The following is a 20,420-nucleotide window of genomic DNA, read 5'->3' as shown; positions in this document are numbered from 1 at the left end:
TGTAATCCATTTCTCTCTCCACACACACCCCCATTACTTGAAAGGGGTTTGCTCAAATTACCACTAGATGGCAGTCTTGCATTTTAGTAACTTGGAACTTTCCTTGGCAAGCTCCCTCCCTGGCACTTCTGCACTCTTTTTCTCATCCTACCCCCTAACCCTTCCTTCTCCCTGCTCCTCCCCTTAGCCATGTCTCCCAGATACATGAAGATTTTTAACCACCTCCTTACATAAATTGAACATGTGTGGAATCAGCAGAATAGAATTTTAGAGTCTAGTCTGTAGCATTCCCACCTTGCCCTCGTTAGTTAATTCCATACTTGGAAGTTGAGCTGAGCTATCTCTTGACTAAGGAAGTATTCCCTGACTCCTCAGGCTGGATGAATCTCCTGGATAAATGTTCCTTGTAATTTTTCCCTTTGGAGTGCTCATAACAGTTTTATGTTGTTTATAAGTGTAGCTTATTAATCTCTTTCCTGCCCCCTCCCCCTTGTTTATACATTCCATCTGATCAGGGACAGTGTCACTGTTGCTGACTGCCATGTTTACACTATGGCGTTTAACAGATGTTTAGTAAACATTTGTTAAATGAATGAGGCAATGGATGGATGAACTATGAAGATCCCATTAGGAACATAAAATGAACATGCACAAAATATATGTCAAGAAGATTCTAGTTTAATATAAGATCAACTATTTCTAAATATTTTATTTTGAAATAATTTCAAATTCACGGAAAAGTTACACCCTGACTCCAGATGTTGAGGATCTGAAATGATACCTCATCACCCTAGAATACTTTTAGTATATTTTCTATAAACAGTGGCATTTTTAAAATATATATATAACCACCAACGTCAGGAAATAATTGATTTGTGAATCCTGTCTAATCCATAGACTCTTCATTTGAGTTTCACCCATTTTCTCAATAATATCCTTATAATAGCAAGAGAATTCTGCTCAAACCATGTGTATTTAGTTGTCAAGTTCTGCACTCTTTAAGTCAGGAACAGTTTTATAGGCCTTAACATATATGACCTGACATTTTTGAAAATTACAGAACTCCTATTCTGTAGAGTAGTTCTCGACTTGGAGTTGTCTCTTGTTCCTCGTGACTCCATTCAAGTTAGGTATCTTTGGCAGGAATATTATAGAAGTGATGTTGTACTCTGGTGACATCCCAGATTTTGTTTGTCCCATTACTGATAATAATAATTTTATCACTTGATTAAGTTGGAGTCTGCTAGCCTTTCCACTATAAAGTTACCCCTTTTCTCTTTATAATTAATAAAGTATTTTAGGTGGAAGTACTTTGAAACTATGTAAATATCTTTTCCTCATCAGATTTTACTATGTTAATATAAACCCAGATTGGGTTCCTGTTTTACTTAGTAGGTTGTAATTTGTTTCTCTCATTATTTATTTTTATGCTCAAATTGCCCAATATTTGGCCAGTGGGATCCTTTTCATACTGGCTTCAGTGTCCTTTTGACACATCCCTATCATTCTGTATGGGCATCCTTGCTTTTTCGGCATACATATCCAAGGCGCATCTTGCCTTTTCCTGCCCCAGCCTGGTATCAATCATTTCTTGGAAGAGCCCCGGCTTGTTTTAGTGGTGAATGGTACTTAAAAACCAAGGTCTGTGTGCATAGTGTGTACATTGTTATTGGACCTCTTAGTAGACAGAGCTGAGGACTGTATGTGTGTATAAGTACTTATATAGAAATTTTCGTTTGTAGTGGTTTCTCTATATGTATATATATGTTTATGTTTGTGTGTATGTGTTATGTGTATACACCCCCACACAGTCTCTATGAGGTCACACTGATACCTTCAATTCCACAGGCTTTATTCTGTGTGTGTGTTTTTTTTTTAACCTATATTTACAACGTCCTTCAACGTGGAGAATGTGAACTTCCCTTATCCTTAATATATTTAATCCTGATCAATTCCAGTGTATGTTACAATCTTTCTGCTGCCTTTTTGGGCAGATGTCCTCCTCACTTCATTCAGCCTTTCTTCCTACCCCCCCTGCATGTGTGTCCTCCCTGTTTGTGTTCATTTTGTTTTATTAGTATTATTTTTTAATGTTTATTCGTTTATTTTGAGCGAGAGAGAGAGAGTGCCCACATGTGAATGGGGGAGGGACAGAGTGAGAGGGACAAAGAATCCCCAGCAGGCTCGAGTGTGGAGCCCGACTCGGGGCTTGATTTCACAACAGTGAGACCATGACTTGAGCCTGTATCAAAAATCAGGTGCTTAACTGACTGAGCCATCCAGGTGCCCCAAGTGTTAATTTTATTTTTAGTTTCTAGTTTTATTACATGGTGGTTAGACAGTTTTGTTGGTTAGTATTTCTCTTTTATGGAACTTCTGACATTTCCTTTTGATCTAATATGTGATCATTTTTTGTGACTATCTCACGTGCTCTTAAAAGAAGGTATATATATTCTGTGTATATATAAGGATACAGTGTTCCGTATTTAAGATTTGCCTTATTATGTTCTTTAGATCTTCTGTATACATTTCTTCATTTTTGTTCATTTGGTTTGTGGTGTACCTAGAGTGATGTGTTAGTCTACTATCGATAGTATGTTTCTGTCTTCTGTATTCTGTAATTTCTGCTTTACTTAGGAGATTGGTCTTATCTGGTACATAGATATTGGTTATTATTATATTTTACTGTGAATGATCACTTTATAAAGTTCCTTCTTTGTCTCATTTATTATTTTTTGGCCTGAAACCTACTTTGATCTCAGGATTTCAACTCCTACTTTGTTTCCATTTGCCTGGTGTATCTTTGCCCATTTTTAACAGGTGATTTAAAGTTTTTATATTCTGTCTTCTAGTAATGATGAAAGCCTGGGTTTTATTTGTGCTGCTTGTTGAATTTATTTATTTCCTTTTTGGTGGTAAGGATGTGTGTAGGGATGTAGACTCAAGTGGCTACCATTATCTCCTAGACCAACAATCTGATCTTCCTATTTTTAGTATAAATCTCTGTTGTTGTACTAGCCATATGATAAGCATGCATTTTTTTCTCCATGGAATCACTCAGTCCAGATAACGTATGCAACTTGTGATAGGTGGCTGTAGGTTATTCAAGTTCCATTTTAAACTTTTTTTGTCCCCCTTCCTTGTTAAATGAGGGTATTAGCTTCAACTTGAAAATTTCATGAATATGTGGTTCATCATACATTTGATGAATAGGGACTAAAACACCTTGTCTTTTTTTGTATCTGTACTTGTCATTTAGCATCTACTCAATGTGACTTTGGCTTTTACTTAGATATTGTTAGAAGCTACTGCCATTGGATTTTGCCTTCACCATGGCAATTTAATATTTTGGTGGTCTGTATTCAAGTGACAAGATTGACAGTTCTTGGCATATTTTTTATGTATATAAAGGTTTATCCTTTGGCTAATGATCATATCAATTACTCAGATATAGCCAAAATGTCAGGTCGAGTAGATTGTGGTATATTCAGTCTGAGTTACCTCATTTGATTGATTCTTAGTAGGACAACCTCTTTGGTTCAAATGGTTTTTATGATAGTTGGAATTTTAAGATGTCACTCTTCCATTGTGATCATAATTAACTATCATTTAAAAAGTAATAGAATACATTGTCTTTTATAAAATTAGAACACTTCAATAAATCTAATGTACTGTTGATTTCAGCTGGAACCTTACTGTAGTCAACCATTATTATGAGTTTTGTGTGTCTGGAGGAGTTTGAAGTTTCTTCCCCCCCGCCCCCCGCTTTTTTTTTCTTTTTAGAAAGAGAGGGTGAGCTGGGGAGAGGGACAGAGGAGATAGAGTCATTATTTTTATTTTGAGAGATAGAGCACGCATGAGTGAGCGCTAGTGGGGGAAGGGCAGAGAGAGAAGAAGACAGGAGACAGAATCCCAAGCGGGCTCCGCGTTGTCAGTACAGAGCCCCATATGGGACTTGAATCTGGAGATCATGACCTGAGCCGAAATCAAGAGTTGGACACTTAACCGAGCCACCCAGGTGCCCTGAGAGAGAGAATCTTAAGCATGTTCCACGCATAGATCCCATGACCTTGGATCTTGACCTGAACCAAAATCAACAGTCTGACGCTTAACCCACTGAGCCACCTAGGAGCCCCTGGGGGAGTTTGAAGTTTCAGATTAAAATGGCTCAGTGATTCCTAGGAAGAAATAAAGAAGATAGGAATCTGTTGTATGTACCAGTGAAATACTTGAGTTTCAAATATAAAGAGAAAATTTTAACATACTTCCACTTTAAAAGAACTGGTTACATAAATAATGATAATATTACAGCAGCTAACGTTTATTGAGTATTTACCGTGTGCTGGGCCTTGTTCTAAGTGCTAACACATGTGGTACTCTTAATCTATACAACAGAATCCATTTTACAGAAGAGAAAAAGAGGGCATCAGTGCTTTAGTAATCTGCCCAGGATCACGCATCTGGTAGGTGGTGAAGTTGGAATTCAAATCCAGGTAGTCTGGTTGCAGACTGCATGCTCTTAATCACTGTGTTGTTCTGCACGTGAGAAAGGTGGATTAGTGTCGGACTTCTCATCGGTGGCACAGGAAGCTAGAGGACAGCCAAATGTCTTTTGCGAAGTGTGTCATTTGTTTGTCACTGCCATACACTTTGTGTATGTAGAATTCAGAATTATATTCTCCCTGAACCCTCTGTGAGAAAAATAAATGAGGAAAAAGATCTCAAGGTAGAAGTCTTGAAATTTATAAAATCTGTCAAAAGTAAAAATGTTCTAAAGGGGGTGATATGGGAGACGTGAAGGTTAACTTATCTTGATGGGATTGCTTAGTTATTGATACAGTATCAGAGAAATACCAATTAATCATAACGATGAGGATGGGAAGTGAATTGAAGAGTACAACAGAAAGCTTCCAATAATGGAGAAAAAAATGTGGAGAAATCAACCAAGCCAGTAATAATAAGAAAGCAAAGAAGAAGAAGAAAACCCATGAAATAGTAGAAAGAAAATAAGATGGAGGGAATGACATGAAATGTATGTCTGTCATCACTAATTATGAGTTGAAATGTCCTAAAAAAGTTACACAGTGGTGGGGGTGAGGAGGGTATTAATTAAATGACAAAGAAAAGTTGAAAATGAATGATTGGGCAGAGATAAACTAGGAGAATGCAAATAAAATATAGCAAAAGTGGTAATATTAATGCCAGAAGTGGAATTGGCAGGTCATATGGTATTTACATTTTTAATTTTTGAAGGGCCTTCATGGCTGTTGTCTGTAAAGGTGTCACCAATTTACATTCCCATCCAGACAAAGAAAAAATCAGGATCAAAAGCACTAAATAGATACTGTGTATTTATAAGTTGCAGTTCTTGAAGACGTAGAATAATCACAAACATTTTTTAAATTGAGGTATAATTAACATATAACCTATTAATTTCAGATGTATAACCTAATGTTTCAATATTGGTATATATTGTGAAATGATCCCTTTGAGAAGTTTAGTTAACATCTATTGCCACATAGTTATAAATTTGTTTTTCTTGAGATGAGAACTTTTAAGAGCTACTGTCTTAGCAACTTTCAGGTATGAAATGTAGTATTTATATATTAACTACAGTCCCTGTGCTGTACATTACATCCCCAGGACTTACTTATTTTATAACTGGCAGTTTTTACCTTTTGACCACTTTCACCCATTTTGCCCACCCCCACTTTTATTCTTGCCTTACCAATCTGTTCTCTGTTTCTATGAGTTTTTTTTTTTTTTTTAGGTTCTACATGTGAGATCATATGGTATTTTGGTATTTGTCTTTGTCTGACTTAGTTCACTTAGCATGATGCCCTCAAGGTCCATCCATGTTATTGCAGATGGCAAGATTTCCTTCTATTTAATGGCTGTCCATTTTTTAATCAGATTGTTATTTTTTCTATTGAGTTGTAGGAGTTCTTTATATATTTTAGATATTAACCGCTTATCAAATACATGATTTGCACGTGTTTTCTTCCACTTAGCAGGTTGCATTTTCATTTTGTTGATGATTTCTTTTGCTGTGCAGAACACAAACCTTTATACAGCACAGCAAGGACCATAACCATAGAGCATTTGTAGAGAATGAACAAAAGCTCCAAGAAATACAACTTAATTAGAAGACAGTCCTTGTGAGAATTTAAAATACCCCTTTCAGAATTTAACATATCAAGAAGACAAAACACAAATAACAATACAGAAAATTTGAATAATGTAGTCAACAAGCTTGATTTTGGGATTCATTGGGATTCCAGTTTGAGAACATATTTGAAGATGTGTTGCAGCCAACAGAGTGAGATGTAAGATGGGAAGTGGGAGAAATGGTGGAGCTAATCTGGGATTCCAGTGTTAACAGGAGGAAAGTTGAGGAGCATTTCGGGAAAGCATCTCATCCATGTTAGAACTGGAAGTTGGTGGGATCTTGGACTTATACCTTAAAAAAATTGAAATGGGTTTCAAGAAATAGTGTGACATAGTATGATTATGAAACTGAGACATGTTAGGGACATGGGGCAGAAGGCCTGTGTATCTTCTCCAACGGAAGGATAAAACAGAAGAACTGCAAAAAAGTCACATTACAAATGTGAGTGACATAGAATGTCACATGAGTTGGAGTGTTTGATGAAGTGTATGAAAGAATCCATTTGAACTAGACCCTGGAAATACTTTATTTGGGAGTGTGTGGGTAATGCACTTTGGCTGTGCAATGAGCTATATTTACGGAATCTGGATGTAAGTACTGTTGTTTTTCACCTTAAAAGGTCTGCTTTATAGACGGAGCACAAGAAGGTATCTTCCTTATGTTCATGAAACATTTAAAAATTTTTAACTTTTTTTGTTACAGACAAAACTTATGGGTGACTAAAAAGCTCAGAGATTTTACAGATTTCATTGTGATTTAAAATACTAATGGAAATCAACAAAATGTTGAACAAAAAATGGGTACTTGGAGATGTAAAGTTCTTCCTTAAAAAAACAAAAACAAAAAAACCTCTGAAATTTAAAATTGGTGTTACAAATCCTGTAGAACTATGCTGTCCAGTATGGTAGTGACTAGCACACACATGTGGCTAAGTTAAGTTAATTTAAAATTAAAAATTCTACTTTTTGGTGGTACTGGGCTCATCTCCTGCCCTTACTAGCCACGTGTGGCAGGCCGCTGCCAACTTGGATGTTGCAGGTACAGAACATTTCCGTTCTGGTAGGAAGTTCAATTGAACAACTCTGACGTAGAAAGTCCTTCAAAAGAGGACACTTTATAGACTTACGTGACATAGCTAAGCTGGGAGCTGGCGGGAAAGCATTTAATAACTTGCATTATTTATAATAAAAAAGACTGAAAGTAAGTGAACTAAGTACTCAAGATAGTAGAAAAACAAGAAAATAAACCAAAAGGAAGAGAATGAATTTTTTTAAATGCTGAAAATAATGATAGACATAAAATAAAATATGCCAGAATTGAGTAATAAGTAGAGATTCTGGGGTTATCTGGGTGGCTCAGTCAGTTAAGTGTCTGACTTTTTGATTTCAGCTCAGGTCATATCTCAAGGTTCCTGGGATAAGAGTGTGGAGCCTGCTTGGGATCCTGTCTCTCCTTCTTTCTCTGCCCCTTTCCTGCTTGCACGCTTGTGCACTGTCTCTCAAAATAAACTTTAAAAAAAGTAGAGAGTCTGAACAGACTATAACTTTTTAAAAGGAAATTTAAAAAGTATTAGTCACCTTATCGAGATGGCATTTCAGCTGAATTATATTTACCTTTTAAAGAATAGATTGTACTGCTGTTTATTCCAATCAATAATGGATAGCTTCTCAGTATATTTTTCTGAAGCTAGTATAGTCTTATACTGATACTTCGTAAAGGTAATTTTTAAAAAGACCAGTTTTTAGATACACAAATTCTGTTTTTTTAAATGTTTATTTATTTTTGAGAGAGACAGCGTGTGAGCATGGGAGGGGCAGAGAAAAAGAGAGCCACAGAATCCGAACCAGGCTTCAGGTTCTGAGATGCGGGCATAGAACTCGAAGTGGGGCTTGAACCCATGAACACTGAGATCGTGCCTGAGCCAAAGTCGGACACTTAACTGCCTGAGCCACCCAGGCACCCCTAGATACAAAAATTCTAAATAAGATTTTAGCTAACATAATTATATACTAGTAAAAGAATAGCATTTTCTTGCAGTGCAAAGATAGCCATAGGAAACCTATCAACATAATTTATTCTGTCAACAGATTAAAGGAGAAAAGCCATGTGAATCTATTGGTGGATGCTGAAAAGGCATTTGATAAAATAAATTAAAACAAGTGTAATAAGAATTAGGAAAGAAACTACTCCACTTATGGGAGTAATCATAGCACCTGCCACAGAGGGTTGTTGTATTTAATGAATTAACACATGTTAAAATGCTTAGAGCAGTGTCTAGCACATAGAGATTATTCAATGTTACCTCTTTTTATTAAACATGATACAGTTGATGTGCAAAAAAAAAATTGGCAAATATTGTATCGAGTGGTAAAACATTTTGATTAAAATTAGGAACAAGACAGAGTTGTGCTCTTCTATATGCAGAATCACTTGTAAGGTTGTATCATTTTTCTAATACAGTAAAAGTAGAAAATGAAGTGACTGATACAAATACTAAAAGAGGAGGCCAAATACTTTAAGTTACAAATTATATGATTTACATATGTACAAAACCCAAGAGACTATGAAACACTAATTAAAATACTCAGAGCTAAATTTAACAAAATGGTTCTGTAGCAGGAAAATGAAAAAAAAAATGGTTCTATCTTTAAGTTAGAATATAAGGAAAGTCAAATCAGATCTCAGTAAAATTTGTCAACATTTCTAAACTTAACATATGAATTTCATTAGTTCTAGTTAGAAGCCTAGTGCACGATTTTATGAAATTGGATAATATTAAAGTTTATATGTAGAATATATTTCTGAAACTACCCAAGAAAATATGCTATATATTTAATCCTATTTTTGCTAATAGTCCCTTTACATTTTCCTTCCTATAAGCACATATTTGTGTGGAGAAGTTTGAAGAAGAAAACAATCTTAACGTGTTGGTGGCATTTTCTCCCTTAACCTCAGTGTAGACGGGGATCCCTGGAGAGTTAGAAGTATGATCAAATACTGTTTCTTCATATATTTTTGACTCTTTGACTTGTTCCAAGGAATACATTTTACTTACCATTTTTAATCTAATATAGAAAAGGTAATAGAAAAAAGCTTAATGATTTCTCACTGAAGTTGAAATCTGATTTTAGGTAAATTGGGATTAAAAGCATATCATTGATTGATTTAGGAGATTGTAAAGAAATATCTCATATTTTTTTTTATATATACTAAAAACTGAAATGTATTTTCTTTTAGCTTTCCTGAACATTTGGTGCTTTCTATAATGGAATGATTAATTTTTAACTCAGAAGCTCTGAGAAGAATTTTTTTTCTTTCTTTGTTTCTTTTTCTTCTTCTTCTTCTTTTTTTTTTTTAAATCTCTCTGTCAAAGGTATGCAACCACTCATGTATTCGGTTCAGGAAGCATTAAATGCCAGACCATGGTGGATTCGTGTGGGAACTGACATTTGTTATTACAAGTAAGTATTCTAAGAATATTGACATCAGCTGACAGAAGGGGATCTTAACTTGATTCTGTTTCAGTTTAAAGATTAGAAACTAGAGTCATTATTGCATTATTTGAACTGTGGTGATATACTTTACTGTTATCTCTAACAGAGTCCTTTAAAATTTGAGATTCATTGAGGTGGTAAATTTAGTAGAAATAAAACCTGTCCTATAGACAGACAGACTTAATCCAAATCTTGTCTCCACCAGTTAGATAGCTATGTGTCCTCAACTTTCTTAGCTTTTAAGCCATGTAAACTTCATTGAATAAACGGAAATTAGGAATTCTAGGAAATAATTTGCAGTGGCTTTTTGTTGTTCTGATGATATTAAGTATAATTCTTTTCTGCATACAAATATTTACCTCATCTTAGTTTCCAGAATATTTTACCTGGAGGTATATCCCATAGTTACCTTACGTCAGTTTATACAGTTCAATTTGACCTCAGATAGGTCATCTACTTAATCAAGTTAGAAATCAGTGCTCGAAATCACTTACTGCTTCAGTGGAATGATTGGATTATTCTGCAACTTCACGTCTAAGTAATCTGGGATTATCATATCCTTTGCTTCTCATTTTTACTGTTTCTGCATGTAATATATTTCTAGATAACTTCCTCCACTGAAGTCATTTGACCTCCCTGTGTTTTCTCTGTTATTAATCTTAATCCTGACATTTTTGTTTAGTGGATTTTGAATTTTTATCTTGGGTTTAAGTAGCACTAATATTCCTTCAGAAATCAGAAGATTCTGACTCTAGGTTTTAGAAAAACCTGCATCTTAAGTGCTATTACTTTCTGAGAAAGACAGTGTTCCTTGGAATTCATCTCAGTAGGATTTCCCCCTTACTTGTATTAGCAAAATCAATAGTAAATGAGGGATAGAAATATAAGATTATATGCATTTCATCTGTACTTGTATAAATTTCTTATTTCTTTTACTGCTAGGCTAACATAAAAATACTCTTACTTATCTCTTTCTCATAAAGTTGGAATAGAAATAATCAATCAATGAATGTTTTTCTTTTCCACATTATCAAGTGAATGGTTGTAACATGACAGGTGGTGGTTCTGTTCTGTGTAAGGGGGATGGCGAGGATTTTCATTTGTTTAGTTTTTGTTTTTTTCTTTTGGCTACTTCCAGATCTGGAACTGGAATTCAGGTCAATTCAACAGATGCCTATTAACTGTTTTCTGTGCAGCAAGCACTACTTGCTTTCCTGAAGCCTGAAATCCAGATAGTGAAGATAAAATCTACTATTTTTGCATGTGTCTTAACTTTTCATGTGAGCTAAGTCCTTGGATGCTTGTTTGTTTCATTTGCAAAATGAGAGTATAAGGACTTCCACCAGTATATAAGAGAATGTCACTTATAAAATATATAGCTCTAATGTGGGGTTATCGACGCCTCTCTGATTAGATGTTAAACTTTTGGGGGAAAAGAGTCGGCAAGGACTAGCCCTGGAACTTGTTTTTGTGTTTTTGTCAGCCCACAGCACCTTGTCATTGAGTATTCAAGATATAGTGGCTAAGTGAATGAAGACTATACTGGTTTGAAAATACCGTTCATGTTTATGTGTGTGCAAGTAAATCTAGTTGTTGGTCATGGATTTTCTTCAGTTCATGACTTAAATAATAGAAGATGATCTGAAATTTTAGAGATTAGGTTGGTTGATAGACAATCTTTAGGCCATCAAATGTCAGTGATACTTAAAGTCTGGAAAGTAATGTGTAGTTTTAAAAACTTTTTATTATGGAAATCTTCAAACATTTGTAAGAGTAAGCAATAGGATAATGTATTCCTCACCCAGTTTCAACCGTTATCAATACATGTTTAGCTTTGCTTTAGGAATACTTTCACTCCTACCTCCACACTGAATTTTTTTTAATAAAGATTTTTTTTTTTTTTTTAATTTTAGAGGGAGCGCAAGCTGGGGAGAGGGACAGAGAGAGCAAGAATCTTAAGCAGGCTCCATGCTCATTGCAGAGCCTGATGCGGGGCTCTGTCTCAACTGTGAGATCGTGACCTGAGCCAAAATCAAGAGTCAGCTGCTCAATTGAGGGAGCCACCCAGGCACCCCACACTGAATTTTTAAAAGCATTTCCAGATATCATATTTATCCATAAATACTTCAAAGAGTGAGTGGGAGAGGGGCAGAGAGAGAGGGAGACACAGAATCCAAAGCAGGCTCCAGGGTCAGCACAGAGCCCAGTGTGGGGCTCGAACTCATGAACCACGAGATAAGTACCTGAGCCACAGTCATATGCTAAATCTGACTGAACCACCCATGTGCCCCTAGAGATTTTTTTTTTTAATTTTTTGTTATTTTTGAGAGCACGTGAGTGCAAGTAGGGGAAGGGCAGAGAGAGGGGAGGGGATCCAAGCGGGCTCTGAGCTGACAGCAGAGGGCCTGATGTAGGGCTCAAAGTCAGGAACAGTGAGATCATGTCAGGAACAGTGAGATCATGACCTGAGCTGAGGTCAGATGCTTAACCAACTGAGCCATCCAGGCACCCCATATCTCTTAGAGATTTTTTAAAGACCGTCTAACCATAATGCTTTTATCACACTTAAGAATATTCTGTAATACAATAAAATACCCAGTCATTGTTCAGACTTCCCCAATTGTCTCATAAGTGTTGTTTTAGAGTTTCAGCATGTTTGTTTGTTTGTTTGTTTGTTTCAACATTAGGTCCCCCCCTTTTTTTTCTGTTATTTCTCCTTTATTTGTTGGAGAAACTGGGTCATCTGTCATGCCAGAGTTTCCACATTTGGGGTTTTGTTGATTGCATGCCTGTGGTGATAATGAATTCTACTATCTCACTGATTGCCTATAAACTAGTAGTTAGATTTAGAAGCTTGATCAACTTCAGGTTTGATTTTGGCAAGAATACTTCATAGATGGTGCCGTGAATTCCTATTGCCTTACGTCCGGAAACATATCATGTCTGGTTCTTTCTTTCTTTTTTTTTTTTTTTGTAGCCTTAAGATTGATAGTGAATTTAGGTATTGTCCCCTGATCCATCTGCTTTAAAGATGGTCATTAGCCTTCCATCTAATGGTGGTAGTAACCATTGATGATAATTGGCCAAGATCCGGTAATGTGTATGGTAACAAGGAATTAGGTTCTAAGCTTTTCATTGATGAGGAGTCTCAGCTCCATTTGATAGTAAATTCAGAAATGAAAACTCATGTTGGCTGATAGCATTTATCTGATTCAGTAGTACCAACTCTAATTTGTATAGAATATTTAAGCTAACCTTATAAACCGTGTGTTTCCTCCCACCCGAAGTTCTGTTTCATAAAGAAGTAAGGAGATTCAGAACTTTTGTGTGGAAGAAGTAAACAGGTTTTGTGCTTTTCTATTGCAGAAATCACTTCTCAAGAAGTTCAGTTGCTGCAGGTGGGCAAAAGGGAAAATCCTACTATACAATTACATTCACTGTCAATTTTCCACATAAAGATGATGTTTGCTACTTTGCTTATCACTATCCATACACATATTCAACTTTACAGGTGAGAACTCATTAAGTTATATTATGGCTCTTATTGTGCTCTATGCATATGTGTCAGATAATTGGGAGAAGACGGGTTTTAATTAAATATCTTAATAAAATGAAAAGATCCGGTGCTGAATATTTTAGAAAATAATACCATGTTTGTTGAAAACATTAAAGGGAGTAAAATGGGAATGTAGTCTTTATTTTTATTTAGTAGAAATACTAAGGAAATTTTAAAAGATTTTTACTCTCCACCTTTTTATAGAAATCTGTAGTTCTCTAAGATTCCATGATGTACACATATTAACTAGGTGAGACTTCCACTTGTTTAATGAAAGGCATTGAATCTCATAGAAAATCTAGCAATAGAAAAATGTAAGTTTTTCTGTGGGGAATTAATTTCTTTTAGTGGTTTGGTGTGGAGTTCTAGATCCAGATTCTTTAGAATTTAAGATGTAAGAGTTGTTTTGTGAGTTCTTTTGAGATGTTTGAGTACTTACATTGTAAAACGAAACTAAAAAATTAGTCAAGTAGTTACTGTGGTAGATTTTTTTCTTCTTAGTACAGAAAGTCTTTTGTAATAATTATGGATCAAAGAGGTATGATCGGTTTACCCAGAGAGAGATTGGAACACTATGATTAGAAACAAGCTTCCAAATTATTAGGGGAAAAGAAGAGAAACATACTCCACTGAACAGAAGAGAGAGCAAAGCTTAGAACACTCAGTGTGGCTGACTTGGTTTTAATAAAAGTTACAACTTACAATAAAGGTGTTATCAGTTATCTTTCCATGCTGAATAATACAGCATCAAAGTATATAGTGCTGTTACACATAGGGTTACATATTATTGTTCTTTACTGATGTGACCTTTTTAGTACATTTTAAATTCCCCTCCTTTTGCCAGTGCTGCTGCCACAACCTTTCCAGCCATTATTGCTGTCTCTCATCTGGACTTCTGCCACCTCTTCTAACTGGTATTCTAGAATTCACTTCTGTCCTCTTTCCTCCTTTCCCCACACTGGAGCAGGAGGGCTTCGTGATGGGCTTCTTAGTGATTTCTTTTGCCATTTTTATGAAGTCTGAGATTCTTACTGTGGTTCATTTCTATCATTTCCCTACTATTTGTAACAATTTTTGTCATGTCCTCATACTGTTTGCACTATTACTTAATATTTGTCTCTAAATGGGCCTAAAATAACTCTTTAAAGTTTATCCTCATCCTTGGTTAATATCCATGGTATTAACTCACAGTAAAAAATATACCTGTTCATTTTTTAAATGGTTACGATATGTCACTTCATTATCTAAATTACCAGTATGCGTATATATGCTGCTCCTTGTGAAAGAATGGCCTGTGAGGCCCTTCAGTCTGTGTTAAGTCTCTGTTTCTCACTCTTCCCGGTCTGGCTGCAATGAATTTTTGTCAGTCCTGTAAGATGCCCTTCCTCTTTCTTACATCATGGTCTTCCCATATACCTTCCTTCTTCCTGCCACACTCCCCTCTGCCCTCCTCACTCATCCTCTGGATCTTGGTTTGAATGTAACTTCTTTTAGGAGACCTTTCCACACTGTCGAGATTCAGCTAGGCTCCCCACTCCTGATGACAAGCTCTCACAGCACTCTGTATTTTTCCAAAGGTAGGGTATATTCATTCACACATCCCCGGGCAGTGTCCCTCACAGAAACAGTGGGCACATAGTCATTTGTGATTATGTGAATGAACATAGGCAAAAGTTTAGAAACCAAGTATCTTAAAAAAAAAAAAAAGGGACTGAACAGTTTATTTATGGGATAACCATACATTAAAACCATTAAAACTTGTGTTTTCAAAAGACACATATTTCACTTGTTGAATGATCTGATATAGTGTTTGTAATGATGCACATATGTGTGTGTGTGTAAATTATTAAGTGATAAAAGCAGGTTACATTGGTATTTGTTAGTAGTAATCTAGGTGATGCAGTTATGGGTGTTTAAAATTTTTTCTTTGTACTTTCTGTGTCTTCTAGACATTTTACATTGAACCTGTATGAATCTTGAAATCAGGAAAAGTTGTTAAAAAATTTTTGTGCTACATACCCCATTCTGCTGGTCTACAGTCACTTATAATTTCAAAATTCAAAAGGCTTTGAAAACCAAAAGCTTTCTCCTAGCCCATTTGGCAGCCTGGCCTGAATTGATGTGAGCTTATTTAGAATATTGATCCCGCTTTGAGTGACTCCTCACATGTTTTGCTGCAGAAATAATGATGGGCTTATTACAGGCTGCTACGGCCACCCCCATTGGGGGTTTGCAGAATTAATGGTGTATGCATTGTAGCTATGCCCTTTCTCAGCTGCCCCAAATAACTGATGTTTGAACTACCTCTGGCTCCCTGAGGGTTTCAGAGAAGGGATTAGGAATCTGATTCGCTTTTAGTTATGTCGAGATCTGGATACATTTATTTCTATTTATCTTAGGGAGTTTTTAAATGATTGTATACTTTGCTTTTAAATTTTTATCAAGATGCATCTTCAAAAATTGGAATCAGCACACAATCCTCAGCAAATCTATTTTCGAAAAGATGTGTTATGTGAAACCCTGTCTGGAAACACCTGTCCCTTGGTGACTATAACAGCAATGCCAGAGTCTAATTATTATGAACATATCTGTCAATTCAGTAAGTCTGTCTTCTTCACTCAAAATGCCAATTATTCTTATTTTCCTTTGCTTCATATATGTTTTGTAAGGGCAACAGGACTAGAACAGGCATCAGAAGTCTGGGGTTCTAGTCTCGGTCCTATTACTGCCCAGCCCTTGGCCTCAGTTTCCTCATCTCAGAAATGAGGGAGCTGCATGAGATTATCTCTGAGGTCTCTTTTGATATGAATATTCTGTAGTTCTTACCTTTGTTGTGTAACACAACAAAATGTTTTAAGAGTTCATATGATAATACCATTAATTAAAAAATTTACAACTAATTTTGTTTATAAATCAAACCACCAGAAACCCATCATGTGCTTTGATGCTAGCACCAAATAGCTGGTTGGTTTTTCCTGACATTTATATGTTTAAAATTGCCTCAGATGTACAACTGTGATAGGAAAATGAGAAAGCGCCCTAATTTTGATAAGAAGGTGAGGTGTTTCAGGAAAGAAAAATAGCTTGATATGCCTGAAAACACGAGCAGGTGAGCAGAGTGGTCACATTGTAGACCTGTGTATCGAAGTGCATAGTGAAACTGTTTTTCTTTGTTCATCTTTGAACAGATATACTTTATCTGTGCTTAGCATAGCAACTGTAAAACAGGGGTAAAATGATATTTTCCTACTTTCCTCATGACTTCATGAAAAATAAATTTATATTTAAAACTTCCCCAATACTTGTTCTTTATAAAAGCAAGATTATATAAAAGAACTAATTTTATATGTTAGATTAACCATTGGAAAATAAAACTCAAATACTATTTATTGTGTTGCGTTCATATTATGAACTCCTTTAGGACATGGCTTATATATGGGTTTTGTGTATCTGTTTTTTTCTGTAGGGCCTAGTGCAGTGCTCAGATACAGTAGGTGCACAGTGAGTTTTAGTATGAATTTATATCAGAACTCACAATTGAGTAGAAATATTTCTATATTCCCAAACATCATACAGACTCTTAGTAGCTGTTCATTTTAATTTGAAATTTTATGTGTACTTTAGGAAATCGCCCTTACGTTTTCTTGTCTGCTCGGGTCCATCCTGGAGAAACTAACGCAAGTTGGGTAATGAAAGGAACATTGGAGTATCTCATGAGTAATAACCCTACTGCTCAGAGCTTACGAGAATCCTATATTTTTAAAATTGTCCCTATGCTAAATCCAGATGGTGTCATCAATGGAAAGTAAGTTAAGCAATCATTATAGAAATATTATAGGTTATGTGCCTATCCTGTGTGTAAACTTGTCAAAATAATAGCATCCAGGTTAATTTGGAAAACAAATTGAGTGATGTTTCTAGAATGAAGAAATTTTTGGTGGGGAATTCATCTAAGATGAATTTTTAAATGAAAATACATTTTATGTATCAGTATGATATTTTGAGAATTTCTGTATTCCATGAGAGTATGATTTCATGTCTTGCTTGAATTGTTTTAGAAAAATCACAATGTCAGGATATAAGAATACATAAATAAGGTCTTTAACATAACTTCTTATATTCCTTTTTGTTTGTCAGTGGCATGATCTTGAGTTGATCTAAGATTTAGAATCTCCTGGGATCTCTTTCTATTGATATGGAATATTGGCTCTATCTGCTGACCTCATCCTGATAGGAGGTGGTGTAGTTTTGACAGAAGGAATTCTTTAGACTGGAAATAATGGAAGATAACTTCTTTTTAGGTGGAGATGGCTTATGGTTAGTGCAGTTTAATTTTCGTGGGAATTAGAAAACTCTGTTTCTGAAAGATGGGAATTTGGTCTTGCTGTCATGAGCGTCTCCAAAGCTGAGGATACCATATTTTATTTATTCACTAAATGTAGCATGAATATTTCTCACATTTTAGGAAGTTTTTGAATGAAAAAACCAGAATAATTTATTTTTAGGTAATACGTTATGGAATTAAAATGGCATTGTATGTCTAGTTTTAATTCAGAAACATATTGACCAGTTAGAATTCTGTTTACATTTCTGTTACCACCTTCTGATAGCTTGCTTAAATTTCTGCTCTGCTTTAGTACTTACTACCTGAAATAAGTGAAAATGTATTTGAATTTTTACAAGAATGTAGACTTTTGGGGCACCTGGATGGCTCAGTCGGTTGAGTGGCTGACTCTTGAGTTCAGCTCAGGTCATGATCCCAGGGTTGTGAGATCGAGCCCCATGTCACGTTCCACACTGAGCATGGAGCCTGCTTAGGATTCTCTCTCTCTCCCCCTGGCACTCTCCTTCTCTCTCTCTGTCTCTCTCAAATAAAAATAATAGTCAAAGAATGTAGACTTTTCACATGTACCTTTCTTAGGAGGGCCCAGCCCAGATAGTACTTTTACATAATAACTAATACAATTGAAGTTCACGGTGTTGGAGTATAACAAATGATTATTATGAAATCACAATGGAAAATAGGACCATTAGTAAATTTTAGAGAGTCTGGAATAAGACCCCAGAATTGAGAATTAATTTTTTTCTATAGCTTGAAAATGTTGACCTAAAAATGTGAAAGCTTGCCACAGTTAAATGCATGTAACACAAGATCTTGCATGAAGCAAATACTTTATAAGTGTTTATTTAGTAACTAGTATATTTACTGGAATAGAATCATAAAATTAAATATAGGTAAGAGTTTATCAGTACTAATGTTTGTGTTTATATTGTGTAGTCACCGCTGTTCTTTAAGTGGAGAGGATCTGAATAGACAGTGGCAAAGTCCAAATCCAGATTTACATCCTACAATTTACCATGCTAAGGGGCTGCTACAATACCTGGCCGCTGTGAAGCATTTACCACTGGTAAGTATTTGTACTTTATCTAGTCACAGAAATGATTTTGTTAGTTAATGACTCAGTATATTCTGGTTATAAAAGCTAAGTGTTAATTTCAAAAGGAATTTTTTACAAATATCTTCTTCTGTTATTAATTACGTGTGTAATTCATACACTGCATTTGTATTCTTATTTTGTCAGGTTTAATTTTTAGTGTTCCCCTGAGCCCTTTCCTTATCTTTTTTTGTCTATGAATATTGGTAACTCCTGGTTTTAAGTTTTAGGTATTGAACTTCACTGTTTGAATAGCAGTAAGGTAACAGGATGTGTCTTCCAAGTTCTCAAACTGGTACAAGCTTATTTCTGAGTTTGCTAGTGAACTCTGAAGCGAGTAAGTCTCGAGTATACACATGAGAGAAGGTGTGGGCACAGTGCTGAACACTACCGGACTGCGTATATATTCTGCCTCTGTTCTCAGCAGCTTTTGCATAGAATGTCCCGTTATATTATTGTTTGAATGAGGTAATCTTCCTCTGGGAAAGATAGGAAAACTTTGCAGAAGGTGAACATTGACATGCAGGCCTGTTCTTCATTTTTCATTTTAAAAATGCTGCTCTTAAAAATTAAATTGAAACCATACTACCCTTTTCTCAATTGTGTTTTTCATGAGCGCATTGTCTTTCTTTCAAATTACCTAAATTTTCAAATAACCCTTGGATCAGTGATGACCGCTGCTGTAGATTTGACCTATGACTGAATTTATTATTTTTTAAATTGTGAATAGTAGAGGGGGCGCCTGGGTGCCTCAGTCGGTTAAGCGTCCGACTTTGGCTCTGGTCAAAATCTTTCACTCCGGGAGTTCGAGTCCCTCATCGGGCGCTGCACTGACAGCTCAGAGCCTGGAGCCTGCTTTGGATTCTGTCTCCCTCTCTCTGCCCCTCCCCCGCTCACACTCTATGTCTCAAAAATAAATACAAATAAATTGTGAATAGTAGGTATGTTAGAGTGGAACTCGTGGCTTGATGCAGGCCCTAGAAAGGATTTAGCCATTCTAGAATTAATCATAGATCCTTTCCAGAACTAGATACTATTACTTTCATTAGTTCTACTTATTAAATGGTGGCTCTGTTACAATGAAAGGGCAAAGACACACAGAGCTATTTATTGTCTTGTTATTAACTTGCTTTATTTGGAAATATATGAATTTGGAGGTTTTTAACTTTCAAAATATATTTTCAAGGTTTATTGTGATTATCATGGCCACTCCCGAAAGAAGAATGTATTTATGTATGGCTGCAGCATCAAAGAGACAGTATGGCATACCAGTGATAATGCAGCTTCATGTGATGTCGTGGAAGATGTAGGATACAGGGTAATTATCACAGATAAGTCTGGACTTTGGGGATTTCAAACACGTATAACACTACAGAAACTAATGTAACATATCCCAGCCACTCAGACTCTGCAAGTGTTGCCATTTTGCCATTTTTTATTGCAGATTGTTTCATGTTAAATAGTCTAAAATTTTTGCTTTTCGTATTTAGATTTTAATCTGTTGGGAATTTATTTTTGTGTGAGAGTTGGGGATCTAATTTTAGTGTCCCCATATATAACCAGTTGTCTCAGCACCATTTATTAAACAGTACATCCTTCCTGTGCCGATTTATAAAGCCATCTGTTACGTACCATGTTTCCACACCTCTGGGTATGTGTTGAGGTATGCCCAAGACTGAAGGAAGATCTTACTGCGTCACATCTTATGTGCTTTCCATTAAGGGCACAGTGGCTTTCCTACTGTATTTGCACCTAAACAAAACACC

At 35.8% G+C, this 20,420-nt stretch overlaps 1 protein-coding gene across 7 annotated transcripts in view; it reads left to right on the top strand.

Annotated features, from left to right (window-relative positions):
• AGTPBP1 (ATP/GTP binding protein 1) overlaps positions 1–20,420 on the top strand; it is a 199,873-nt gene that overhangs the window by 156,296 nt on the left and 23,157 nt on the right. For all 7 annotated transcript variants that reach the window (XR_003964299.1, XM_030293983.1, XM_030293980.1 and 4 more), the window contains exons 18-23: positions 9,543–9,630; positions 13,030–13,174; positions 15,665–15,818; positions 16,844–17,024; positions 18,498–18,627; positions 19,841–19,972. Coding sequence is in view for 6 of the 7 variants with exons in the window: in XM_030293983.1 (XP_030149843.1) it covers positions 9,543–9,630; positions 13,030–13,174; positions 15,665–15,818; positions 16,844–17,024; positions 18,498–18,627; positions 19,841–19,972 (830 nt within the window). In the remaining variant the exon portion in view is untranslated. The remainder of the gene's footprint in view (positions 1–9,542; positions 9,631–13,029; positions 13,175–15,664; positions 15,819–16,843; positions 17,025–18,497; positions 18,628–19,840; positions 19,973–20,420) is intronic.

This window comes from Lynx canadensis, chromosome D4, assembly GCF_007474595.2.
Source record: "Lynx canadensis isolate LIC74 chromosome D4, mLynCan4.pri.v2, whole genome shotgun sequence".
NCBI classification, from domain to species: domain Eukaryota; kingdom Metazoa; phylum Chordata; class Mammalia; order Carnivora; family Felidae; genus Lynx; species Lynx canadensis.
Note: the sequence above shows the minus strand (reverse complement) of the source record. Positions and strands in the feature narration are given on the sequence as shown.